The sequence below is a fragment of the Mesocricetus auratus genome, unplaced genomic scaffold (genome assembly GCF_017639785.1).
Source record: "Mesocricetus auratus isolate SY011 unplaced genomic scaffold, BCM_Maur_2.0 Super-Scaffold_100676, whole genome shotgun sequence".
Lineage (NCBI taxonomy): Eukaryota > Metazoa > Chordata > Mammalia > Rodentia > Cricetidae > Mesocricetus > Mesocricetus auratus.
In genome coordinates, this window is record NW_024429266.1 from 19,886,958 (window position 1) to 19,914,288 (window position 27,331).

The 27,331-nt window shown below is 50.7% G+C and overlaps 1 protein-coding gene across 2 annotated transcripts; it reads right to left on the reverse strand.

Moving 5' to 3' along the window:
• Nucleotides 1-11,193: 11,193 nt before the first annotated feature.
• Nucleotides 11,194-18,787, reverse strand: Vsig8 (V-set and immunoglobulin domain containing 8). Of its 2 annotated transcripts, none has more exons than XM_040738784.1 (7): nt 18,589-18,787; nt 14,984-15,159; nt 14,344-14,545; nt 14,000-14,221; nt 13,213-13,332; nt 12,747-12,945; nt 11,194-11,898 (listed from the first exon to the last, which is right to left on the reverse strand). In XM_040738784.1, exons 1-7 carry the CDS (start codon nt 18,635-18,637, stop codon nt 11,613-11,615), a joined length of 1,254 nt encoding a protein of 417 aa, XP_040594718.1. In that variant the 5' UTR covers nt 18,638-18,787; the 3' UTR covers nt 11,194-11,612. The 2 variants fall into 2 exon arrangements, with proteins under 2 accessions (XP_040594718.1, XP_040594719.1); XM_040738785.1 differs by lacking the exon at nt 18,589-18,787 and adding an exon at nt 16,584-16,802.
• Between the last annotated feature and the right edge of the window lie 8,544 nt (nt 18,788-27,331).

The following is a 27,331-nucleotide window of genomic DNA, read 5'->3' on the forward strand; positions in this document are numbered from 1 at the left end:
TGTGGACTGGCAGTCCCGACAAAAAATATGACTACTACAACTATGCTTTGATATGAAATCCCAAAGTTTCTCAATCCAAACTTGGCCTCCCCAGTCATTTTGAAAGAAAAGAAAAAACACAACTATTTCAAGTAACAACATATTTATTGTTTAAGGATTTTGTACATGTGTGTACTATGTTTTGATTAAACTCACCCACATTCCCTTCCCTCCAAGTCTTCCCACATACTCCCCACCACTTTTCCTCACAATTTCATGTCCTCTTTTTTTTCTTTTCTTTTCTTTTTCCCACTGAGTCCACTTAGTGCTGCCTGGTGTGTGGGTGTGGGTGTAGGACCATCTGTTGGAGCATAAGTACACTCTCAGAGGCCACATCCCTGTAGGAAACTGACTCTCCCTCCCCAAGACACCATCAACTGCTAATAGTTCCTCAGCCAGGAGCAGGACTTCACCAGCCTTTCCTTGACCTGGGCTGGGATCTTGGCTCACTTGACCACATGCAAGGTGTGTGCATGCAGGGACAGCCACTGTGAGTCCAAGTGTGCAATAATGCTGCCTTGTCCACCAAACAAACACTTCTCACTGCACATATCCACTACCTCTGACTTTTAAACCTTCCTGCTTCCTCTCCCGTGATGATTTATAGTTACAAATGTTAAGGGTGGGCTTAAATAGGAGGACCCTTCCCCTTGGGCTCCTGTTATAATTCCTAGTCACTCTCCATAACTATAGGCAAAACTTCAGCTTTGCCTATAGCTCCTACAGACAACACAAAAGGCTGTAAATTTGAACTTGGCACCACAGACTCTGATGTCCGGGCCAAATGAGCTGTCTATCTTCAGGATTCATTCCCCCAGCATGCCTTTAACGAGTGCCTACTACAAGCAAGCAACACTGGGAAGGAAGGCAGCTGCCAAGGAGACAAACCTGCCTCTGCCTCCCACTGCACTCAGGAAGCAACAATCCACCAGGCAGACACAGAACAAATAAGCACAAATGGGCAGTTAAATTGTACTAAGTTTCTTCAAAAGAAGACAGCTGAAAACTGCAAATAAGAAAAAAAATGCGGAAGCAAACTATAGCTGGCAGGAAGACAGCTCGCAAACTGCCTGTCTGGGGAAGGGATGTTCAAGCCACACACAGCCGGCAGAAAGAGCAGGAATTGGTACAGCAGAGTTGGGGAAGGCCTGCAAGCTCAGACATCAGCAAGTATGACGAGCCTTCTGGAAACATTTCGATGTGTGTGGATATCTAAACTTTAGACTCTAAAGGAAGGTCCCTGTGGCCAGTGGGTCACGAGCAAGAGGGGCCTTGGAAGGAGCCTGTTGCAGAGGCCAGGTCAGGCAAGGTCTGGTAAGACACGGGAAGATTTAAATTTTAATCATCGAGATAAAGGGAGGCCAGCAAGGGCTTTCAGGAAGGAAATGACATGATCCGACTTGCATTTTAAAAAGACCTGGCCGGCCCTGTGTGAAGACTGGAGCTACGGGGGAAAAATAAAAGTCTGAATACAAGGCCACTGTGGCCATCCCCGGCAGAAAGCGACTGCAGCCTCCAACAGACATACAGCAGATGTATCCAGTAAGCACCCAGCACCTAGAACAGACAAGGCATTGTGTCCTTGGCTGAAGGAAGGCCAGGGTATCTGGTCTGAGTAGACTTGATGGGTAGATGTGGTGTCGTTCTTCAAACTGGTAATACTGAGAGCCGAGCACATTGCAGGACAGTCAAGAGAATTGCCTCATCCTTAATTATCAGGGGACAGGATCTAACAAAACAATATGAGGAGGATGAAAAATATATTGGGTTGGATCATATGAAAATTGTCATAGATACCAGCAATACAGATGATTTCAGAGAATTCAACCTAGTAATTTCAATGTAAGTCAGCCTAAGGAAGAAAAATCCTTCCTCCGCTCTGGTTCCCCACTCAGCCAGGATCATAGGGATATGCCTATAATCGGGCACTTTTTGCACTGCAGGTCTGCCAGGTTCCTTAGATGTGAACCTGAGAATTGAAGTTTGTGAGGTATTTTTAAGACAAAAACAGTTCCCAAAGTGCCTTCAGCCCAAGCTCATCCAGACCCACAGTGTCCTTTCTCCTGGCCTGGATCCAGTCTTTGCATTTTCAGAAAAACCAAGGCCATTCAGGACCTGAAATAATAACAGTGGGGAGTGTTGGAGCTGCCTTGGGAGCTAGGAAGAAGCCTCCAACGACTCCAACCTACCCACAGGGACTCCTGCAGCATTGGAGTCCACATAGGCTCTGGATAGAATCCCTGAGGGACGCCTTCCCAGGCAATGATAGTGACATCAAACTAAGTCGGACACAGAAGGCTGGGGCCTCACTTACTACAAAGTATCTGTTCTGTCCCCTGCTATGATTGTCACACAGGCCAGGTCAGAGGCCCTATAGTATCCTTTCATGGGAAGGACATCAAGAATTGCTGCCTCAGGTCAGGAAACTGGGAAACAGAGGGTGAAAAAATGCCCTTGCAAGACAGTTGGGAGCTCACTGCTGATTAGTGCCCCGTGCCTGCCTGCTGATGGCTGGCAGCTGGCTATGTACAGCACGGTTAGAGTAGGCAGGTCACTAGATGCTCAGTCACTCTGGGTTAGAGACGTCCTAGACACTTCCAGTGGCTAACAGGATGTCTGGGGAAAGGGAAGGCAGAGAGATTCAAGAGTATCCCAAGTCTGAACAGAGACGACTACAGTCTGCTACATCCTATTTGTTGGCCCTGTGGCCCCTCAGCCATCACTATCCCAGTGAGCACCTAACCCCCTCTCCACACAGAGGAGATGTTTGTGTGTTGGAAAGACACACAAACATCCCATCACCAAGTTGTCCCCTTGCCTGGAAATGCCAGCACGGCCTCGGTGCTGTTTTCAGAGCTAGGTCTCATTTCTGGAGACTGGGTCATCCGAGTTCTAAATACTAAAGGGGGATCTCCTTTTACTGTCTGAGTGGGGAAAATCTAGAGAAAATGCAGAGAAGGTCAAATTCCCTCCACCCTGGCAGGGTGCAGTTTCAGTGGATTGAAAGAAATAAAGGGGTCCAGCTTGGAGGATGGAGCCCCTGCTGGGGTGCATAGCAGCTAACACAGGCAAACCTTCCCATCTCCAGAACCAAGGGCCTTAAGATGAAGGTAACAGCCACGAGCAGACCTCACTCACACCCTCCATTCCAGACGAGCAAGGTTCTTATCTCCCCAAGAATTCTGACATGTTTACACACTCTATCCCTTAATCCAGGCACTCCTCCCCAACTCCCAGCCTGACATGTAATCCTTTACCCATCTTGCTCTCCAAGCAAATGATTCAAGGCCCAGCCCTGGGCACTCCTACTTGTGGAAGCCTCTCCTCAAGTGATCTCACAGCACCAGGCCTCCCAGCTCACACAAAACCGAATCAACAGCTACAGGCATCCTTCTATAGTTTTTCCAAATGAGCTTAATCGTCTCCCTCTGGAGGCCGGCTGCTCCTGGAAGGATTGGGTCTCATATCCCGGTCCTGTCACACAAGTTAAGCACATCTCCCAAAGCACATTTGTTAACTGAGAGGTTAATGTGGGGAGCTAGGGGCAGACAGGAGGACAGTACATAACAATTGCCACACAGTCTTTCCACTGAGTGAGCCAAGCGTCTCAGGTTGGGATGTTCTACCACTCTGACTCCCCTTCCAGACAGCACAGTCAATGGTCTGGGTTCAGATAACCTTCTAGAACCTTCATCCTGCATTCTGGAGAAGACCGTTTATCCCCTAACTTGTCACCTCCCCAAGGACTGAGACCAAAGGTTATCTCCTCATGCTTTAAGCAATGTGTACCCTTATCTCTTTTCTTTCCTAGAAATAATATTTATTGAGTGTTCTCTATATGCCTGGCATTTATTATTTATTATATAAATGTTACATATTTATGTATGTGTCTACGGCACACATGTAGAGGTTAGAAAGCAGTTTTATGGAGTTGGTTCTCTTCTTCCATCTTTATGTGGATTCTGGGGATTGAACTGAGATCATCGAGCCCTTGCAGCAAGCACCTTTACTGGCTGAGCTGTTCATGACTGTTTAAGTACATTAGTGAATAAAGCAGATGAGAATCCCTGTCTTACACTCCCTCCTTGTAGAGCTTGTAGGAGGACAACAAGGGGTGAATCTATTACCAACAATCACCAGTGAGTGAAACTGCATGTAGGATAGCATGCCCCAAAGACAGTCTACAGTCCACAAATAAGAGAAAGGGTGAAGATTAAGGATGACAAGCACAGGCAGAAGACAGTCTTTAACAAGGTGGCAATGATGGACCACACTGAAAAGGATACTGTTGAGAGAGAGTTGAAGAAGATGAGAACTTGCATTGGGCAATCTGGAAGAGCCAAGGGATCAGCCAGGGTGAGAATCCTAAGGTGATGCAATGTGGCTGGACTGGATCGAGCTGGGGAGTGGGGTGAACAATAAATCGAGTCACAGACGGTACAGAAAAGATCTGGAAGAGCCAAGAACTTCGACTCTGTAAGCCATTTGGGAAGTCTGAGCAGAGGAATCCTCAACGATCAGTCTGGCTCCTCTGTAGACAGATACTAAGGTGTGGTTAACGGGAAGCAAGCTGAGCAATCGCCCAGGGTCCCGCTGCCGTAAGCCAGGCAAAACATGACGTGCTCAGGAACTACAAGGCAACAATAAAGAATGGAAGGTTCTAGACTTAACTCTGAAGGCATAACCAGGATCTCCTGACCAGGGGGAGATGGTGGGGAACAGATAAGCAAGGAATTAACAGACAGAGTTGCCATCTGCTGGAAGAGGGAGGTAGCAGGACAGACTTAGGGATGATGGACAAGCAGTCTTCCAGGCATGCTAACACTGAACTGTCCTAAATAAGCAGAGAGCAAGTGTGGAACTTAGGAGAGGAGTTTGGCCCAGGTACGTAAATAAACGTGTGTGTTGTTGGTATGCAGGTCTGGCGACTGTGTGGGGGTGGAGAAAACTGTTGACTTCTTTATTTCCCTTTTTAGAGCGCATGCTCCATTCCTGGAAAGGCTTAATGCTTACTGGAAAGAAGGAATCCGATTTCCCCACAGGAGCAATGTGATAATAGCAGGTTAGACTCTGGACAAGGACCAGTTGCTCAATTTTTTTTAGCAGTGATCACAGACACGGCGTTTCCTCAAGTCCTTCACGAGCTACAGATTAGAAGCCTGCATGCTGCGTGAGGAAGAGCTTTGACAGCCTGCTGCTCATAGAGACAAGGTCACTGCGGCCTAGCTGGTAGACGCGGCCCTTGGCGCTTGCCTTGGAAGCCCCGAGCACTACCAACAGTTTCCCCACTCACGCCCTTCTCTCGGGGAGAGTTAAGTTCCCAGGTACCTTCAAGAAGGATTTGAGAGGATACACACAGTCTTTCTACTCCACCTCTCCTAAATAATCACAGAGCCTTGACTATCATCTTTACCAAATCAGGAGAGGAGTAGCTGGCGCAAACTATACGTCATACTTATTTTACCCAGTCGCTGAGCTCCTGTGCTCCCAAGGGAATAAATGATGAGAAAGGAGGAGGCCAGGCCACACCGCCCTCCAGGGAAGCCTGGGTTGGCGGAGCTGGAGAACAACAGAACACTCCCCAACAGAAAAAGATAACTGAGCAAACACCCCTTCCCCTGGTCCAACAGCAGGTGAGAAGTTGGGAGGAAGGGGTGGGGCTAGCCCCCTCTGCTTCCTGTGAAGGCCAGATGAGAAATGGGTCAAAGAGAGAAGGCAGGGGAGCTTTACAAGCAAGGAAAACTGCCTTGGCCAAGAGCTGAGGCAAGTTGGGGGCTGGGCCTAGAGGAGGTGCAAGGAGCTTTTGGAGATTAGGCTCTCAAGACAGTCAGCATCCGTGCAGGAGAAAGGCAGGGGGGATCCAGAAAATGCTGAGGAGACTGACCAGAGAGTTCCTGAACTGGGTTGACTTTCTGAAGAAAACGCAAAAGCAGCAGCAGCTAATCTGCATCCACCCTGCCCTTTGGGGAAGGCTCATCCAGGCTAAAAGCTGTGTGAAGAACCCCCAGAAGGAATGGGCCGCCTGGGAGGGCCCATCATGCTTAGGGCTGCAGTGGGCACACCGGAAGGCAGCAACTGCGGGCCTAAGCACCAGAAAGACACGCCCTGGTCCCGGGAGGCACCAGAGGATTCTGGAAGCTGGTCCAGGGCCCTGCCAAGCTTGTGTTTCAGGTGCGTCCTGTAATTATTAGTATCGCTGTTACTAATGAGGATTGCTGTCAATATTAGTGGACTGCAGGCGCCACAGGCTAGGCCTGGGCCTCCTACTTCACTGCTGGCTGTCTACAGGATTCCTTGTCCCCTCCCTCCAGATGGCAAACTGTCTCTAAATTCAATGCCAAACACCCCCTTCCCTGCAACTGTCCAATGACCTCAGCCTTCATCCCACTCCTGGTTGGGTCCAGGCTTCCAGGCCTGCACTTTTGTGGGATATGAGATTGCACATTAGACACAGAGGACTCAACCACCTGCTGAGTCCCTGCTATGTAGCTGTGTGTGTTACATACACATCACGTCAGATAACCTCCTCCGTGTTCCATTTCACAGATGAAGAAACTGACACTTGGAAGCCTGCTCAATAGCTATGGATCTAGTCTGTCTGACTCTACGAGCACAGGCTCCTTTTGCATGTGTGCACAAGAAAAACTTGCAAATCTTTACTACAGCTCTTCTATTCCTCTTCTCTTTCTCCTATCCCCCTCCAAGTCCACACAGGACCCACCATCACCCATCACTGTACACAAATACGTGCAGCAATCTGACCCCAGTCCTCCTCTGTTTACTTCCTTGCCATTGTCCAGCACGTCTGTCCTCTCCTATTGCTCAGTGTCCCATCCGAAAGGCAATGGCCACAGAGGACCAGCAGGCTACCTTGTCTGCTCCCCACCAGTGGGCACAGTGACCAAATCCAAAGTTCTCCTGATTCCCTAAAGTTTCCACTTCACCCACCCTTCAGTACACTCACACTAGAACAGAGAGCTGCTGATAAAGATTCATATATAAAATCAGGTCACGGGCCATATTTGACCCTCAAGCTATACTCACCAACCTGAGATTTAGATCACATTACCTGAGATACACTGTAGTCCCTTTCTGTTTGACTTCTATAATTTTACATAAAACAGAGACTGCTGTATGAAAATTAATTTAACAAAAACAAGGAACTGAGTGGAACTGGTTTTGTTTTCTCAACCAGGAATAGATGAAATTATTGTTTCAGATAGAAAAATAGATAGAGAGGAGGATTTCCCAGACTCCCCCTAAGTCGGGGACCAAGACAGGAGAAAGGCCTCAGGAAACTTCAGAGACAGATCTAATGTCTTGATCAGTCATTCTGCTGCCTCCAGCCAGGATACAACCTAATCACGGTAAGTGGGGGCAAACACACACACACACACACACACAAAGTGTGGGGAGGGAGATAGAGACAGAGAGACAGAGAGAGAGTGTGACTTTGGCTGGACCTAGACTTGACCTAGGGTAGTAAAAATGCAATGGTCACACTGCATGGCTATGGTTACCCTCTGAGGAATAAGCAAGCGATACATAGGATTCCTCCTACCCATGGGCTTGAAAATTGACTCTGAGCCCTTCTAAGGGGAGGGAAATCAGAGGGGTTGAGTAGGGGAAGTCTCAGAAATGTATCTAGCAGAGACACCCCACCATCGGATGCTCTGGAAGGCAAATTCATGAAAATCTTGTGGATGCCGAATTGAGTTTCTGATGACTATCAAGAGAGTGGTGTGTCAAGGACATGTCGATTATCTACGAATTCTTCAATAACCCAAAGAACTAGAATTTAGTCCTGGCAAGGTTGGGAAGAGGTGCAAAAGACACAACCAGAAAGAGGAATGGAAATAGATGACTTTGTACTTTTTGAGTCCCAGGAGAAACAGACAGCAGCAAATCAGAACTGTTTTTAAGATTTCTCTCGGAGGCAGCGTCTGTGCCTAGCCAGCTGTTTGCCTGGTGTTACAGTCTAGATGAGTGACCACCAAAGTCCTGGGTGTCACGGGCTTGACTTCAGTCTCTGTCACTTTGGGGTAAGGTGGAACTTTTAGAAGGCGAAGCTCGTAGGAGGAAGTGAAGACATCTGGGGCATGCCCAATCTTTCCTGAAGCTTCTTCTCTTTGCTTTCCAGCTTGAGGGAAGGAGCCTCTCCCCCCAGTGTGCATTCACAACTATGTGCTGTCTCATCAGAGGCCTAAAGCTAAGGAAGCCAAGCAACCCTGGACAGAAATCTCCAAAACTGTGACTCAAAATCAGCTTTTCCTCTTTCAAAATTCTTATCTCAGGAGTTTGTCATAATGAATCAAAGCTGACTAGCAAGTGCTCTGGTGATATGGCCTACCTAAATTTGGTAACCCAGCAATCCAACAATGGATGGATGACTGAAAGTAAATCCTAGAAATGTACAATCAAATGATTGTATCAAAGTAGGGATGCTAAATACTAGAAACCTCACCACCTTTGGTTATTCCACTACTAATCCTTTTTATTTCTTTAATGTTTCAGATGCTGTATCTGAACTGTGGAATGATACAATGATGTACCACGTAGAATATGCCTCCCAACCCTATGCCACTAACACCTTGTTGGCAGCTTGAGTATTCAACTGTGGGAGTATTTATGTCACAGAAGATAAGAAATGCTACAAATCAAAGCTTCCAAGACCTCCACCCCAGTCCAGCTCACCCCCAAATTCATTGCTCAATGTATATCTCCATTCATGGCCTCTTCCTACACCAAACAGGTTATAAGCCGATGAGGGGGAAAGACCCATGTTCTTGTAGTAAAATCAATCGTTGGGAAAGTAAGCTTCTTTTACTGTATACACTTAGAAACTTCCCTTGCGACCGAACTAAGCCCTCTGAAAGTGGGTGACAGTCATGTGGCTTGATCTGGGACCAGAACCTATCCTGGGAGCATGAACTGATTTTCAGAGCCCCTCCCCTATGGTGGGATACTTTGCTCTGCCTTGATACAGGGGGAGGGGCTTGGTCCTGCCTCAACTTGGTATGCCAGACTTTGTTGACTCTCCCTCTGTGGGGTGAATGTGGGGTTAGGATAGGGAGAAGTGGGGGGGGGGGGGAAGAAGGAGAGAGAGGAGGGACTAGGACTAGTATGTAAAATGAAAAATATTTAAATATAAAAAAGAAACTCCCTGCTTCCCGGTTGATTCACTCTATCAGAAGTTGTTGCCCAAGCCTCACAATTGTCACTGCTCAAGTGAATGCTGAGTCTAAGCAAGCCCCCGCCCCCACTCCCAGAATGGTGGAAAAGGATGTCACTCAACACAACCGGTAAGTCACGTGGCTGCCTCAGCCCCTCACCGCCTCACAGAAGGCAGGGTTGGCCGGTCCTCAGAGGGGGAGCACCTCTTCCTCGTTCAGCTTCATCAGTCACCTGCCTGAGGGCAGACGTGTGCCTGGCACAGCGCCCTGCTGAAAAGCTAACTCTGTCTATGAATAAGTCATCTGAAAGGCACTCATAAACACGACCAAATGATTGCTGGCTTCTGGAATTCTCTACTCCCTCCCTAACTCTCTCCCCCCTTCATCTCTGTACACCCCCACTGCCCAGCCCCCGGTTCCTAGGTAAGCAGTCTTTGATTCCCTTTGTCACAGCATTCATTCTCTCTCATCTGTCTTGCCAAGATGGTCAACACCACCACCCCTGGACAAACCCCAAGCCATCTTACAAGTTTCCAGGTTATTCACTATCAAGCAGGATGCTCCAAGCCTTATGCATACCTACCCTATGTTGCCCTAGGACAGGAGAAGGAAGACTAGGAAGGACCAGTTTCTTTTGAGGAGAGGAGAAACAAGAGAAGTGTCTAGGCTTTCCACTAGCTGGGAAAAGGCAAGCAAAACTAAGTGACTTTGACGTGCTACAAACTTCTGGAGATCCCTTAACCCACTAACACCCAATGGTGTCCAGTGTGGAATACAACCACGTGGGCCATTAGAGGCAAGGAGTGGAAATAAGATGCTCTGGACTCCCCACAAGTAGATCTGGAACCAAAGAATAAAAAGTACACACAGGGCCGGGCGCCAGTGGCACACGCCTTTAATCCCAGAGGCAGGTGGATCTCTGTGAGTTCGAGGCCAGCCCAGTCTACAGAGTGCCAGGACAGCCTCCAAAGCAATACAGAGAAACCCTGTCTCAAAAAAAAAAAAAAAAAAAAAAAAAAAAAAAGAGCCAGGCGTTAGTGACGCATGCCTTTAATCCCAGCACTCGGGAGGCAGAGGCAGGCAGATCTCTGTGAGTCCGAGGCCAGGCTGGACCGACAGCCTCCAAAACAATACAGAGAAACCCTGTCTCGTAAAAACCAAAAAGAAAAGAAAAAAAGGCACACGCAGGCAATAGAAGAAATGTCTATGAGATCTTCACAACCAAAGGCTCATGTGTAGGCAGTGAGCTGCCACTGAAGGTAGGCAAGAGGACTTTAGGATAGCCCCTCATCAGGAATGGTATAGAAGGAATTCAGCTATCAGAGAACAGCCTGCTGTCCTGCAGTCAAACATTCCTAGACCAAACCCTTTTTACCTCGGTTGAGATACTTAGTCCCCCTGAACCTCAGTTCCTTTTGTGAATAATGGGAGTGATGCACACCCTCGCAGAACGAATGTTAAGAGGTAAGTAAAAAGAAAGCATTTGAAAGCTCCTGGCACCTAGTGAGTGTCTAATAAACTTAACCTCCCCATGAAAGACAGGGCTGAGCTAAATCTCCTCGGGTCTTCCTATTCCAGAGTCTGAATGAGTTTAGATCCCTTCCTGGCTGCTAGACAGGAAGACATACACCTGGGGGAGATAAAGAAGTTCGGATTAGGAAAATGGATGGAGAAAAGAGGGTGCTGAGAATGGTCAGGGACCGTGTAGAGGTCACCTCTAACATCCACCCCACACTCGTCCCCTCTTCCAGAGTAAAAAGGGAAACGCGGGTTTGGAATTGTAAAGTCCGTTCTGAAGGACCTCAGTTTCCCGTGTGTACTGTGAAGGAATAGGACTGGCTGTCCCCTTCCAGCTGTGGCTTTCCCTATAGGAAGGGGAAGCAGAAGATTCAGACAGAAGGCAAGGCAGTAAGGAACAACTTGTCTGGGTTCCCCACCCCAGGCCCAGCCCTCCGAGGAACGCGGGACAGCCACCTCGGTGTCATCTTTAAACTTCTTTATTGTGCTAACACTGTTGCCTCGGAGCTCAAATCTCATCACACAGAGAACAATTCGGTCCTGACCCCCACCATCCCAGGTCTGGGGGCCCTCTGCCTTGGCTGGGGACACCTGGCTTGTACCTCTGCGGTTCTGGGATACCGACTGCTTCCCGCCCCTCCTCTCCCTGGAGCCCAGGGGTGAGGGAGGGCTCTGATCTACTTCGTCCGTCCCCCGCCCCCTCCTACTTGAGAGCCACAGGAGGCTCTGTCCCCCTAGGGATCTCTGAGGGAAATTCCCCTGAACTCTCTGCCGCCAGGCGGCCGGTGAGAGCCAGGTCTGCGCTTGCCCGAGCCTGTCCCCAGCTGCGGGCGGAGAGCCCCGAACCGCCTCCCAGCCGGGGCGCAGCCCGGTGCTGCGCGCTCACACTAAGAGACCGTCCTTGCACGACCGCTGCTCGACCTGGGTACAGTCGGCGCAATCGGCCGGCTCCGCGCTCTTGACCTTGATGTAGACGGGGGAGGGGCCCGCTTCGCAGGCTGCGGAGGGTGTGCGGGGCACTAGGGCCACGTCCTCGGGACTGCCGCAGGGCGGAGGCGCGTACTTGCGGCGCAGGGAGCGGCTGACGTTCTGCGTCGGGTACCCCAGGAGCTGGGTGACGCGGCTGCCGCGCCCGCTGGCCTTGCACCCGGGCGCCTCGGCGTCCACTCTGGAAAACAACAGGCGGGCGCGTGAGCTGGCTCCTCCACGGCGCGGCGTTGGCACGGCCTGGGCAGAGCTGGGGGCTCTTGGCAACCTCTCGTCTCCCGCGCCCCCCTCCACCTGCCCCTCGCCTCTCTTTCACTCTGAGCCTCAACCTACTCTCCTCTCTCTGCACATTCCTGGGCCAGCGACTCTGCAGCGCCCCCATCCCCATTCGTTAGACCCCGCTTGTCCTCGACAGCTCACGGCGGGCAGCCTCAGCCAGGCGCCCTCGGTCCCTTTCTAAGCTGGAAGGGAGCCTTAGTGATCCCGGAGCTGTGTCACTCCTTTCCTCGACTAACCCTCACCCTGCGCTCTGGCAAGTTCTCATCGCCCTTCTGTCCCTCGCTTTTCTTTCCCTCCGTTCCCAAGGCATTGCAATCATTAGCACTGCTATTCTTGTTCTATTTTTATTTCTAGTTTGCTTCTAAAATAAGTTATTCGCACTATTGATGTTAACTCCTCTTAAATAGGTATGTTAAGGTTCTTGCCGGCGCAGTACAAGGGAAGGGTGGAAACACGCGGTCCCTGCCCTCCAGGAGCTTACAGTCTAGGCCAGACAGACCGAGGGGATGCATAGACGTCAGGAAGAAAGGGGAAGGCAGGGAACCCAGGGGAAGACTGGAAGCGGGAAGGGAAAAGACAGAAAGCCATGCGGCGAGTGAGCAGGTCGACATGCTGCAGTCCCAGCACTCCATGGCGATGGTGGGCAGGTTTGGGGTGGGGTTCCCAGCCGGCCGATGACAGACAGGGGTGAAGAGGACAGGGCGCCGGTCCCCCGCCGTGCAGCAGCATGCAGCATGCATCAGGTTTTACCTGATCTCACTAGCCAAGTCGCCACAGGCCCCTCCGCCGACCCCGCCGCCGACCCCGTAGCCGAAGGCACCGCGGGCACCACCAGCCCCGCCGCCTCCGCAGCAGCAGCAGATGAGCCCCCAGATGCCTACTGCCAGGCAGGCCAGCATGAGCAAAGAGCCCAGCACTGCGCCGACGATCATGCCTACTCGCTGGGAGTCTGTGGAGAGAAGTGGAGGCAATCAGGTCTCTGACAGACAGCCTCGCATGTGCCAGGGCAAACGTCTGCGGGAAAGAACCCAGGGCTCTGGGAAGCCCAGTGAGGAAAATGTGGGAAGGTAAAGGGTAAGCGAATCCGTAGACGGCTTCCAGCTGCGCTAGACAAAGCCTAGCCTGACAGCAGTGGAGGGGTGACAAGCTGAAGCTAGCTTAGGTACCTGCAATTCAGCCCTCCCAGCCAGAGGACTCTTGGGGCTGCCGTGCCTACCTGAGACCTTCACTTCCACCACGCAGACGCTGTAGCCCACATGGTTGGCCACTGTGCACTGATACAGCCCGTCATCATCCGCGTTGATGTTTTTCAGCAACAGGTCCCCATTGCCCATGCCTGAAATTGGAAGAGCATCAGAGGGGTCGTGAGATAGGGAAGCCTGGTCTCTGAGAGCTCCACCCTGCCCAGCCCTGTGGGATAGAGGACAGAATACCACTCAAAAACAAAAACATGGAAGGTGTGTACAAGCATTCACAAGCCCACTCCACTCTAAGTATTCCCCTTGCTGAGAAAGACAGAGAAGGACCCCTCTCTCAGAAAGAAGACACCATCACCATCAACTCTCTGTGACCTCAGGAAGTACATCCCGAGTCTGAGCACTGGTCCCTTACATTATTCAGCTTCTCTAAGTGCCAGGAGGCTCACACCCCTCACCCCTCGTCCTCACATGCCAGTGAATGGCAGTGAATGGCAGTATTCCTTTTTTCATCTGTCACAGAGGTGTTAAGCCACTTGCTGGAGATTTACCACCCATCAGCATCCTAGCCAAGATTCAAGCCAGTGATTCCTCGGACCATGTTCCCTCCAAGTTAACCATGCTGCTTTTGACTGACATCCCATTTATTCCTCCTCTCCTTCCCTCAATAGCAGCTGATGGGACATGCCCAAATGAGCAGTCTCTCTCTCACAGACTTGGTGCCACCGGCCAGCTGTAGAAGTCCCAGCAGGCCCCCTTTCCCGGTCCTCTGTGTATCTCCACTCTCCCTTGGCTGGGTCCACTCACCTTGATTGATGGAGCTGTGAAAAGACTCTTGATAGGAAAGCTCGGAGTGGAAACTGTGCTGGGAGTGGTAGGACCCAGCTCGGTAGGGGTGGCTGTGCCCGCTGATCTTGGCCCACTTGTAGGACAGGGGCTGAGAGCCTCCGTTAGCGTAGCACTTCAGTACCACATCGTTGCCCTTTGACATGTGACCTTCAGTCCAGCACATGGGGACCGCAGGACGTGCTGCAACAAGACAGGCAATTATAAACCCAGAGCCGGCCAAAAGACAGAGCCAAGCTCACAGTGACCAAACCACTCTTGACTCTGAAGCCTGGGGAAGGGGAGCCCAGAAGAGCTGGTCATACCTTGGACAGTGACAATGACCTTCCTGGTGGCCATGGTGGTCTTCTTTACCCGACACTCGTAGGTTGCTGTGTCGGACACCTGCAGGTTCATGAGGTTGATAGAGGCATCGTACTGGCTGGGGTCTGAGGCTGCAAAGCGGACCCTCTGTTGCAGATGAGGAAGGTTGCCATGGCTGATCCTCTTGTCTTGATAACTAAGAAACTGTGAAGGAGAAGGGGGTGGGCTCTGTTGAGATAAACTGTGAGTCGAATCAGCAACTGACTGACCATCTCTAAGACTCCGTTTTCTCAGCTGAAGAAATGGGAGGATGGTGTCGGGCACTCTGATCTCTTACGGAATGAGTACGAGCTAATGAGATTAGATATTCTGGAGAAGTGTAAGGTCAGATAGGGAACTTCTAAAGGCAGGGGCCACACTTAATCTCCCCGTTGCTTTGGGGTAGAGGGAGGTGGAATTTGTCTGGCTTGATTCCCGGTTGGACAGCTCTTATCCCTGTTGCCTCACAACCTGAGAGATCTTGGAGGAAGGTTGAGGCCTTGTGTCCTCACTCGCCTTCTTCCTTCTCCCTCAGGATGTTGCTTCCCCATCAGGGTTGACATCACAGTATACAGTAGAGAGATCCCTGTGCCAAGCACTTACCACATTCTCCCTATGTGCAGGCTCTGAGTTGACTTGCATCCACTCGATGTCCAGACCATTGGGACCGTAGTCCTCAGGGTCCAGGATGTAGGGGCAGCCTAGCCTCACATTGTCACCTTCTGCCAGGTACATGACCTCCTGGCCATCCCCGTTGATCCTCACAGCAGACAACAGTGCTGGTGAACAGTAAAGTAGGCGGGAAGATGAGAACAGAAACAACGCTTGAGTAGTCAGTGCCACCCCCCCTGCTCTGCTACCTGTCAGCCAGAGCTCAGTGGGGCCTCCATAGGAATGAGGGGCTGCCCCCACCCTGTGTGGGGGGGGCGTGTGCACGCTGGCATAAGCAATACTTATTATTTGCTTATTCATCTGGCAGCCTCTGGGCATCCTTGTGAACTTGAACTTGGGTATATATTCTAGACTTGTGGAGATGTGCAATTGAATACTATTTTCATACATATAGCTCTTGTGTTATATTTATGTGTATACACAACGATTCATTTGAATGTATGAATATATGTGCAAATGTACATTATATGTTTAGGGAGTCTTTGTGGATGCAGAGATATTCATGCACATAACCATGTAGTATGTCTACCTACATATTTACATGATAGTGTAGGCAATTGTGTGTGTGCACATGCATGAATCACCCAAAGTTGTTAAGTGTTCTATTGAAAGAAGCAAGCTGTTTAAAAGCCACCTGCATGGGCTGGGTTTGGGCCCTATCTGGGTCAAGTGAAGCGCTCCAGCCAGGAGTGTATCCAGGAGAATGGATAGGATGACTTCTGGTGTCCCTTTCCATCCTTAAAAACACAAGACTAAGTGTGTGTGTATGTGTGTGTGTGTGTGTGTGTGTGTGTGTGTGTGTGTGTGTGTGATGTATGACAATCTATGCTGACTATATAAGTGTTCTAAGTGACAGCCTTTGCCTGACAGTGGGCAGCTATAACCTAGAGCCTGGCCATGTTCACGGGCATGTCTTTATCTCTGGCAGCTTATTTGTGTAGAATGAGCCTTGTATGGCAAAGTGTACCACTGTAGACCATGTGTCCTCCTTGTATGATTGTGTGGCTCCCACTTTCTTGCTCCCTTTGGGGCCCCTCCTGCCACTGAGTCAGAGCAGGGGCCCAGGATTTGGAGCCAGGATCAGGAAGCTTAGGAGTAAGCTCCTCCCCCTCCCTACCCTGAAGCCTCAGGCAAGCTCTAGCCCCAACCGGTTAGACCTAGAGAAGAATAAGGGGGGAGTGAACCCAGGGTTCCACCCTAGACACTCAGCTCCCTACCTCCCCGGTCTCTGTAACTCTCCCTCTACAAGACCCTCTCAAGCTTCTTTTTTGATGTCATTTTGAGTAAGCATGCTCTTTGGGGTTCCAGCCCCAAATCTCAGGGAGCCCCTCCCCACTCCTTCATCCTTCCCTCCACCCCCCACCCCCACACACATGTGTATACATATAGACTCAGGCGTGTTCTTTCAAGCCCTCAAATGTGAATATATGCCCATGCAGTTCTTACACACAGTTCTTACACACAGACTATCTGATCTATACACAGACACACAGGCAAACAGAGAGTACACATTAATCTAAGACACACCCACTTGCACGTTCTCGTGACTTCCTGCTCATCCATTCAAGACCAGACATATCTGCAGAAGCCCTGAGTTCTGTGTGTAGCCTGGCTCTGGAGAAGCTCGTGAGGGCCTCACATTTTCCCCAACATCTCCATCATCACCGGACCTGCCCCTCTAAACCATGGCTAGCCCACAAACAATCCATAATCCGATAGACTCTGAGTTATCTTCCAGCAGGCAGCCTGGCTTCTGAGACTCTAACGGAACCTGGAGATGCCTCCTCCAGCCTTAGGCCAAGAGAACGCCAGCTCATTCCTAAGATAAGGATCCTGATGCCATCTGCCAGATCCTGGGGCGGCAAGAGGCAAGCCAGGGATGAGCCAGAATTCAGCTGAGAACAGAGGCTCCACCCCGGGGATGAGCCGCTGGAAACAGCTGAGGGCAGGAAGGATTCCCTTTCACCGTACCGGTCAGCCAGACAGAGGGTAAGTATTCAGAGAAAGGGGCTTGGGGAGGAGGGACACACTGGAAAAGAATGCCACCCGCACTAGACTGTCTTGCTTCAGTTGTCCCAGGCCATGGAGCCTCACCCTAGCTCCTCAGCCTCCGTAGATGCTTTCTCAGCCTCCTCCCAAGGGTTCCAGCCTTCCTGTACCTCCTCCCACCCCTTGGGAAGTTGTTCCTGGCATATCACCCTGGTCTGTCTTGCTGTGACACTTGGGAAGGATTTCCAGGGAATGTACGAGAAGAAGGCAGCTTGTGTGGAGGGAAGGTCAAGGATGGGAGTCGATGAAGAAAGAGACCTAGGCAAGACTTGGGGAAGTCAAGAGGCTGTCCAAGGAAGGAACTGGCGATTGTCCCTTATAAAATCACCAGGGCAGGCCACTCTGTGGGGAATGTCACCTCGACAAGTGTCTGTTCTCGGCTAAGTAATCTATTCTGGATTTTCAAGCTGGTCTCAGACTGAAAGGGGCAGAGAGAAGAAAAAAGGCAGCTCAGAAAGTGTCGGCGCAGGACTCCGGGCAGCGAGCATCCAGCCCACATACCCTCACGCACAGCACACACAGAGATGCCCCGGCTCTCCTGGCACAGCCAGGGCTTCCTGCGTAGGCACTGCCTGGGAGGCCGTCGGCGGAGAAAGGGTGCAGCAGGCATCTTGCCAGAAATGCAGCCATCGCGCAGATTCACACACATAGGCACGAGTATTCCCACACACAGAAGCAGAACGAAACAGTCCCCCTTCTCGGTCTCCCTCCTCCTACCCTTCTTCCTTCATCCAGACCCCAGGAAGGGCTCCATGCTATTCTCAGCTGTCTTCAATACTTAATAGAATGTCCCTTGCCGGGACTTGCCCCAGTCCCAGGCAGGCAGCCATAGTATCCAAACCTGAGCCCTGCCTTCCACTAGTGCCCCAGAGAGGTTACGGGGGCTCTGGGAGTTTACTATCATCCTGTCCACATCCTCAGCCTCGTCCCAGAAGAGGCATCAGCTGTGGACTCTCGCAGCACATGGGGCATGGACTAGAGGCCCCAGGCCTGGGTTCTTGTTGGCTCTGATGGAGGCAGCCCAGCCTGTGGAACCCTTTCAAGGCAAAGGGCTTTCTGGCGCATTGCTCTGGCTTGGGAGAGCTGGCCCTTCGTCTGGGACGAGCACACGGATCTGATGTGGGCCAGGCCCCCATCCTGAGCTGCTGCTCATCTGACTCACATCCCAGCTGCCATCCCCACGACTAACTCCATGTCTCCCAGCGAGGAAGCATCACAAAGGGCACCTGCACACCCATACGAGCTACACAAGATCTATTCTGAGGCCTCTGCACACTGGTGCTGTCCCAAGCCTTCTGGCGCAGGCTCTCCTGGCAGGAGGAGGGGAAAGCTCCCTTAGCAATATCCAAATCAGTGTCATCAAAGTGAAGGTAACCGGTCACTGCCGGTGCCTCTTAGACCATCTCTGAGGCTCTTCTGTGAGCGCTTGCTCACCCCTGACCATCTGGCGTAGTGCTGGGCATCCCTGCCCCTGCCCAGCCCCATACCTGGGCTCAGGCACACGAGTAGTAGATGGAATGCTCCTCGAACTCCCATGTCTCTAGGCTTGATCTTTCCTCGGCCTGAGCTGGGCTCCAGTGGGCTGGTGGTTGTGGTGGTGGGTGGAAGGGGCAGGAGGAGGGAGGGGGAGCGTAGAGCCCAGACACTGCCCGGGGTGGCAGGAAGGTGCAGTGAGTGCCAGGCTGAGGATCAGCTGGAGTTATTTCTATAGGAGGGAGGGGGCCTGGTCCCCGCCTTGGGGAGGAGCCCAAGTAGCCCTAATTAGCAGGGTGACAGGATAGCCTAACCCAGCCCTCACCCAAGCTCTTCCCTGTCCCGAGAGTACTGCACGGGGACCAGCGGGACATGTAATTAGGCACCTGTTAAACCTCCACTTCCTCCTGGCCAAGTCCCCAGGGTGACAACAGTCGCCCCATTTTACAGCGTCCACAGAGCTCCCCTCACCACTCATTTGTCGCCTGCTTCCCTGGGGGAAGTGGGAAAGAGGAAGGAGAAGCCAGATTTGGGGAGGAAGGATGGCCAGGACATGAAGAGTTAACATTGACCAAAGCCTCACATGCCCTCCTGCCCTCCCATTGCAGACTCAGAATTCCAGGTCCCAACCCCTTCAAGCACCCCTTGCTTTCCAGGGGGACCTCTCCAGGTCAGGTCTAAAAGATGGTGCACCAGAGAAGGGACTCTTCTCCCGTGTTGGGACCTGGGCCTAGAGGGAAAGCCCAGGTAATAGGAGACACTGGAATGTAGCTTTTCTCTGTCCCTTCGAAGAGAGTGTGGCCTCCTGGGCTGAAGAGGGAAAGAAAGAGTCTGTGTAAGGACAGGGTCTTTCCTTGCTACTGCTTCTCCTTTGCTAACACAAAGGTCGTCCCCAAGTTCCGGGACCTCAGAGAGCAGGAGGTGCTATGAAGGGTCTAGATCCCTACCTCCCACACAAATTTAAATCAGTTCACCAAGACTTGAAGAAGAAGGAAGGAGGGGCCAGAGAATTTGGGGAGAGTGAGGGACTGTGAAGGGTGATGGAATGTTTGAGGTGGGCAGGGCAGGAGGTCATGTGAGTGTGTACATCTCTCGAAGGTATGACGGTAGGAGAAGGGCTGGGCCCCCACCCCACTCCCCTGTATGCTTTCTTCTGGATTTTTTGGAATCTCAGGCAGGCTCTGAAGGTTTAATGCAGGCCCAGTGTTAACAAAGACCCTCAAAAAGCCGGGACTGTCCCCTGGGCAACGACAGTCATCAGGGTGACTAAGCCATCACAGTTCTAGGCAGCTAGGTTGAAGCTGGGGTGGGAGGGTCTTGCCAACAGAACGGGAAGACTAGCACAGTTGGTTGATCTATGGGCGCAGAACAGTTCCTCAACCTTCGCTGGATTCCAGGACTGTCCAACAGGAGGCAAGTCATGAGAAGCCTCATTCTACAGCTTGGCTCCCTCGAGGGATTCCAGAGTCTTCTCCATAATTGACCTGGCCTCAGGAAGGGCAGCGGGGGAAGAGTCTTCAGGAGAGTTATAGGGTTCGGGAATGCTGCCAGGGCCACCCCCATGGAAGAATAAGACAGAACAATAAGGAAGCACGAGGAGGCCACAAAGCTTGTGTCCCAAATCCTTTTACCCAAACCACCAACAATAACAGGTTGCTCAAGGGCCCACCCGATACACACAGTCGCTATCCTTATTTCCTTTTCTATTTTGGGATTTATGGGTTGTCCTGAGCCTTCTGGAAAACAGGGGTCATCATCCCCATTCTACAGGTAGGGAAGCAGAAGCCTAGACAAGCAAACATTCAGTTCAGTTTCAGCTACTGTCTGAGTAGAGAATAGTCAGGCACCCTGACTCTCAGCCCTGAGTGGTCCATAAGAGGGCTTGGCATCCATATAGACTACTACATAGCAGAGGAAAGCCTGGTTGGTGGAGAGGAAAGCAGGCAGGACCAGGAAGAGAGAGAGACCAAATGGAAAGGGATAGAGCTGTGGTTCCACTCAACTGAGGGGTAGAGATTCATTCGAGCTGTGGAGTTAGGCTAATGTGCCCTGATGGCTGCCCCTGAGGTTAAATTTGGGGTTATTTGAAATTATGGATGAGGTTGAGGTCAGATCTGAGGTTGGAATTAAAGTTAAGGTCAGTATTAAGGTTAGAATTACAGCTAGAAGTACAGCTAGGAGTTAAAGCTGGGCTTTGTGTTATGTTAAAGAATCCATTTAATGTCATTTGCAGCTATACTTAGGAATACAGGCTGAGATAAATCAAAGGCTGGGTTGAAATTGATTTAAGATTTGTTACAAATGAGTTTGAATTAAGTTTGGGATTTAAGCCAAAAGAAAGTGCAGCTACGGTTAAAACATGGGTGAAAATATATGCACAAGAGGGTTCAAGGTAATCAAAAGTAGGATTTTATGATATAGGAAGATACCCACCCCCTCCTGCTAAATCCAGGTTTGGCTCCGCTCTGGAAACACACTAGTGACACATACAGATATACCCAATGTCTGAGGGAGGGATTCAAAAGTGAATGAGCCCATATGAAGGGGATGAAGCAACTTAATCCCACAACAAATGTGCCCTCTGAAGTCCTGCTCTACCACCTGCTCACAGCCTAGGGAAGCTTCCAGATGCAGGAAGCTATGAGTAACCAGTGGAGTTCTGTCGCCAAAAGATGAATCCCATCAGAGGGATTTACTGGGGAAGGGACTGTGGAGTCTCAAAGAGGTCGAGGTTGAGTGGTTGAGAAAGAATAAGGACCTATTAATAGATGCTTCTAGAAAAATACTCATGAGGGGATCATGGAGGGTTTTCCAGAGCTAGAAAGAGCAGAGGTCATCTTTGGTCCCCATTGACCTACTGAAGGCTAATTGTCACCTGCTAGCAATTTGGAGCCTATAAACGAAGCTGTAGGTCTTCCTGCCTTATGCCACAGGGGCTTGGGGGTGGGGTGGTGGGGTGAGGGGACCAGGCATAGGCCCAGCCTAGGAAACCTTCTGAGACTGGCCTGCAGCTCACTGCCTCTGTGGGCCTCACCCTCAGCAAAGGAAAAGGGTCCCACTCCTGAGAGGCATCCGCTCTAACTCACCTTCCCCTCACCCTCTGTCTCCACCCTAGACTAACTGTTTTCACCCCGAATTTCCTTGTCAAATCCCGCAAAGGTCCAGGCTGGTCTCAGAAAATCTTGGACTTCTGTGCCAGGAGAGAGAGGCAACCACACTTGCTTCTGTTCTCAAACAGAAGTAAGAAGTCAAAGATGGAGCCTAACAAAGACAGTGAGGAATGGAAGAGGCCAGAAAGGGTTCAGAGAAGCCAGAGCCAGCTTCTGAGACGGGCCACAGCCCAACCCCAGATCCCTTTAGAATACATGCAGCCTCCTCATCCTCCAAAGCCACCTTCTCAGCAATTCCACACACACCCCTTCTTTTCCTGCCTGACTTGCCCCAGCTCCTTCCTAGGCTCCCCAGGTACAGGCTCAGGACCCCAGCTGACTCAGGACTACATCCTGGACCCCCCCTCCATTCCTCCCTCTCTCACAGCCCCTCCACTCCCTCTTCCATGCCTCCATGTAAACCTAGAGCTCACCCCAGAGCATCTAGGGGAGTCTCTGAGGAGTTTAGGAGCAGGAGTTAGGAACTACCACAGACAGACAGTATCATGGAGAAGAACTCAAAGCAAGACGGTCACAGAGATGTCATTGGCTTCTGGATGCCAAGGAGCTATGGCAGCTGCTGACTTCTCACCAATTTGAGTAGAAGTAATGGGATGGAGGGCTACCGGGTGAGGCCAAGGGCTGGGGTTCAGAGACTGTGCCGGTGGCATGAGGGGATCACTGTCTAACAGGAAGGGTTGGAGTCAGATTCGAGAAAAGCAGTGAGATGTGTGTGAGCGCTTAGGTTTGAAAGTGTGGGTGTCAGACTGAGGGTTGAAATTCACACCAGGGCTTCAAGCAATAGCTTGAGACACAGATGACCCAATGATTATCTGGGCGCAGCCCCTAGCTCCTGAGTCTCCGTCTTTTCCACTGGCTCACCTCAGAAAGAGGTGCACTACAAGAGGGAACCGGGGTATACCTAAATCTCTCCCATCAAGCAGTATCCTAGGGCTGACCATAGTTCACACAGTGTTGATTTCTGAAGGAGTGGCCTTACCCACCACTTTCAGCAAGGCTCAAGAGCCAAGAGTGGTTGGCTGAATGTCATCAATTGAAATGTCAGGGGGACAAGCAAAGTTGAGAGGGAGTTCCTTGTAAAGAGTATGTGGAACCCTGATGACGGCCGAGGGAGGACTGGGAAGCCCTGAAGATAAAGGTGTCATCACCCCACGGAGTTCAGCTATATCTCCATTCCTCAGACCTTCATCTCTTCCATAGCTACTGGACTTCATGTGAAATGTGGGGAAAAGGCAAAGGAGATTCAGCTCCTCTCCCACAGCATCCCTCCCCACTGAGAGACACAGACCAGTGGAGGGACACTTAGTCCATGGCATGATAAACTGTGCTAATAAAATTCACAAGGCTCTGTTTGGTGTAAATGATGTTTAAACACAGATCATAAAGGTTATTGATGATGTACCATAGAGAGAACTAGAAGACCCCAGAGGTGACCAGAGTTATGTCTCAGTGCTTGGGAAGTAAGCCAAGGTCCTGCCAGACACAATTCAAAAAAATGAAATCGGGAGTGACAGCTGATGATTATTCTTCAACAGAGGAGATAAGATCCTTGAGAACTAAACCACTTGGAAGCTTCTACTCAAACCCTAAGAGTACTTCACTGGGATCATAGCCAGGTCCTCGGGATATAGTCTACAGCGCGGATTGATTGGCCTGAACCATGTGTCCCTGTGTGTGAAGACAGATTTTGTGATGAATTAATCCATATATTCCAGTGGGACTTGGGCTTTTGGACTTGTAGGAATAAAATTTTCTTTTGCTTCAATACTTGGATTTTTCCGACCACATATCTTCAAGGGGAAGTTGTGGTCTCCTCAACCCCCAGGGTGGTCCCAAGCCTGTCCTGCCCTGAACAACTACCCAGCGAGGTAGGACAGAGGCTTCGGAAGAAAGGTAGTATCTGGTTAATAGCTTTCCCCACTAAGCCTGACCAGGCAGGCCCTCACTCTGCCCTCCCTGTTTGTTTCCTGTTGCCTGGATACCAGGATAAAGGACTGAGTGAAAGAAGGTGGGGTTCCTCCAGCTCTGCCAGGCCCGGCTGGAGAGGGAAGTGTTAACTGTCAGGAGAGCCATTAGCCCTGCCCAAGGGTGATGAGGAAGCCTCCCCTCCTCCCCCAGGCTCCTCCCTCCAACTCTTCCTCTGGAAGCCTCCGCAGAGCCCTGTGTTTGCAGAACCACAGGCACTTTCCCATATGAGACTCAGAGTAAGACAGAGATCTCTGGTCTTATAGAGAGATTCTGCACCTGCATAGCCCGAAAGAGTGGGCTAGGGCTGTGCATGTGATGTACAGGAAGACACGGGTGGACTAAAGAGGTTTCTGAGCTGCAGGGCCTGCTCTGGGTTGACTGGGTTCCATTAGCAGGTAGGTAGTGGGAGCCCTGTGTTTGGGGAAGGGGGTGCAAGCCAGACTGTCCAGCCATTAGACTAGAGTTTACAAGGAAGACTGGAACCCTGACAGTTCTCTGAGGTCTCTTCTAGCCTTAGTTCTCATGATTTGGTGCTCACTCCCGTTGGCTAATGGGACAGACTCTCTCCAGCAGCCATGTAGGATATATATATCACCATTTCTGGTTTCTTCCAGACCCTCCCCTCCTCATCTTACTTCCTGTCATCACCTGACCTCCTCTTTCTAGGAGTCTGAGAAAGCCACTACCTCAGCTCCATCACTGTTCCAGATCCAAAGTCATCAAAGCCATTGAGACAAAGGCCACCCTTTCCAAGAGGGATGTGGGTATGAATGCAGGAGTTTGTACCTCAAGAATCATAACCCAGCAAGCAGAGACAAGAGCAGGAGTTTGTACCTCAAGAATCATAACCCAGCAAGCAGAGACAAGAGCAGGAGTTGTGGGCTCTGAAGCAGAGAAAGGGGGTGAGCTATTTAAGGGCAGACAAATCAATCTTGAAATTCAGGTATGCCAGGTAACTTCCACACGATTTCCTGGGATGCATCTTAGTGTGTAGAAGGGGATGCGGGTCGCCTTTAGATAGGAAGGGACCCGAGGTCTCTAGTGAGCTGTTGCCTTTACCACGGGGCTTCCAGGATTCACAAGAATATAGCAGGAGGGGTGTGGTGGAAAGAACAGAAAGTGAGGAACTCTCTGTCCCTAAGCCTCCAAGCTGTGTGCCAGACTTCTGTGTGTCTGACAGAGGCCACCTCTCCTCACCCCTCAAAATGCGGTGGGCCTTTGAACTCAAAGAGCCCCTTTCATCCGAGCCTATTCAAAATGCTTTTACTGGGACCAATTAATGCCCAGCTGTGACCCAAGTCACACATGGGATACTGAAGCTTTCAGGGACATCCCTGCACCCCACTGAGTCAGGGACATCCCTGCACCCCACTGAGTCAGGGACATCCCTGCACCCCACTGAGTCAGGGACTACCTGGCTAGGCCACCAGAGCCGGCAGCTGAGTCATGCCCAAGCCCAGCAGGTGTAAAGTTCAGAGACAGCCCCCAAGCCACCACAGAGCATGCTGTAGGGGACAAAAAGGTGTGGTGTTGAAGGTTCTAGCACCTCAGGCTCAGGAGTCAGGGATGACCAGTCTCAGTCTTGCCTCTAAAGGTTGGCTCTTGGCCCTTTGTTGAGCTTTTTCAGTGAGCGAGTCTTCAACTGCCCTCATGCTCAGAGACGAATGTAGCTTTGTGTTCCCCTGCAAGTCACAGACCAGTCTTGGGGTTATCTGGGAGGCTGCAGAGGAGCAAAGCTCGTGTGGGCAGGTGGTGGATAGAGTCCAGGCTGGAGCTGGGGCTCATGTGCCCAGGAGACAGCTGCTTGTTATACCTAGGAAGCCAGCCCCCGAGGTTCCTAGGCTGGACCAAGCCAGTCTGACATTGCAAGGTCTGAAGGATTCCAGAGGCATAGGAGCATAGGATGGGTTAAGAAATCCTTGGCAACTAATACATACCTTTATATAAGATATAGAAATCCTTGGCATCTAATACATACCTTCATATAAGATACAATATAATATAATATATAAAGGAATCTGAGCATGGTGTGGCGGTCAATGCCTGTAATCCCAGCACTCAGGAGGAAGAGGCAAGTGGATCTCTGTGAGTTAGAAGCTATCCTGGTCTGCATAGTGAGTTCCAGGATAGACAGGGCTATTTAGAGAGATGCTGTCTCAAAAAATAAAACAGAAACAAAAAACCACCGCTACAACTAAGTTACTAATAGGTTGGCCACTCAAAACAAACAAAAACAATTATACAACAAAGACAATACACCAACACAGTACACCTTCTACTTCTTACCTGACACCACACACACACACACACACACACACACACTCCTTTGCTCCTCTGCAGCCTCCCAGATAACTGGTCTGTGACTTGCAGGGAACACAAAGCTACATGTGTCTCTGAGCATGAGGGCAGCTGAAGACTCGCTCACTGAAAAAGCTCAATAAGGGCCAAGAGCCAACCTTTAGTGGCAAGACTGAGACTGGTCATCCCTGACTCCTGAGCCCGAGGTGCTAGAACCCTCAAGACCACACATTTTTGTTCCCACTGCACTTCACTCCCATCCTGAAGACTCTACTCACCCAACTTCCTGCTGGCTTAACCACGGCTGCCCTAGACAGACCCACCCACCAGCCCCTACTTCTGCCAGGTGACACTAGTCCCACTGCCAATCATCGTTAAGAGCGCTAGAGAGGGGCTGGAGATAGTTTGATAATAGAATGCTTGTCTAGCTTATGTGAGGCCCCACATTCATTCCCCAGTGATTAAATTAAAAAAAAACACAGAATACCTTATGCAGAGAGGGTCGAAGATTTGTACAGGATGACGAAATGGAGACACCCAAAACCCCCAACAGCTTTCAGAACTCTCCCACTTATAGGAACTGGGAGCCAGCGGACGAGCCAACTGATTGTGGAGGCTACGACACTGTGAAAGGTTTATCATGAATCTTGAGAGAAGAGATCAAATCCCTCCTCCACATTATGGGTCAATTCTGAATTTAGGAAAGCTAATGGGATGGGGGTGGGGGGCAATCTCTTGTGATTCTCTCCCAAAGCATCTTCATATTCCTAGTTGGCTATAGTCCTTTCTCCAGAGCCAGCCCTTCACCCACATAGCCTAGACCCTGTCCAGTCCGTCTCACTCTGGGCTTTGCAAGCCCTACAGACCTGTATTTCACCAGTAGCAGCCTGGACAGATGTCAGGCTTGCTTGACAGCTGTGAACCTGGCCCAATTTTCTTATGTAGACTCAGTAGTTGGAAATGGGTATGGAACCTCCTTCCTCTCTGGCTTGCACACCAGAGACGCCTGTTTTTTTGTTTTGTTTTGTTTTGTTTTCCCACTCTGGGAAAGACAGCAGATGTAGAACCAGTCAGATACTTGGTACCAAGAAAGAAAGAAAGTCCTCTGAAAAAGATGAGGTTTGTTCTGTGGTCCCAGCAGGTATCTCCTGAAAAATCAGTGGTGCCAGTGTGCCAGCTAGAGACAGGCTAGAGTCCTTGAGGGCACTACCAGTGCTTTTCTCCTATCCCGGGATGGGTACCTCATCTTCCAAGACCCTTAGGGAGGAATGCAAAAACTTGTAAGAGGGCATTGAGTTAGGATGCTGCAAAAGGAAGGTAA

What these genes read in the sequence shown, in the direction of transcription:
- Vsig8 (XM_040738784.1), bottom strand. Translation starts at nt 18,637, where the DNA reads ATGGGAGTTCGAGGAGCATTCCATCTACTACTCGTGTGCCTGAGCCCA. An exon ending in ACTCGTGTGCCTGAGCCCAG is followed by an intron (nt 15,160 to 18,588) that starts GTATGGGGCTGG and finishes ACTGTTCACCAG; the next exon opens with CACTGTTGTCTGCTGTGAGG. An exon ending in GGTGGAAGTGAAGGTCTCAG is followed by an intron (nt 12,946 to 13,212) that starts GTAGGCACGGCA and finishes TTCTCTCCACAG; the next exon opens with ACTCCCAGCGAGTAGGCATG.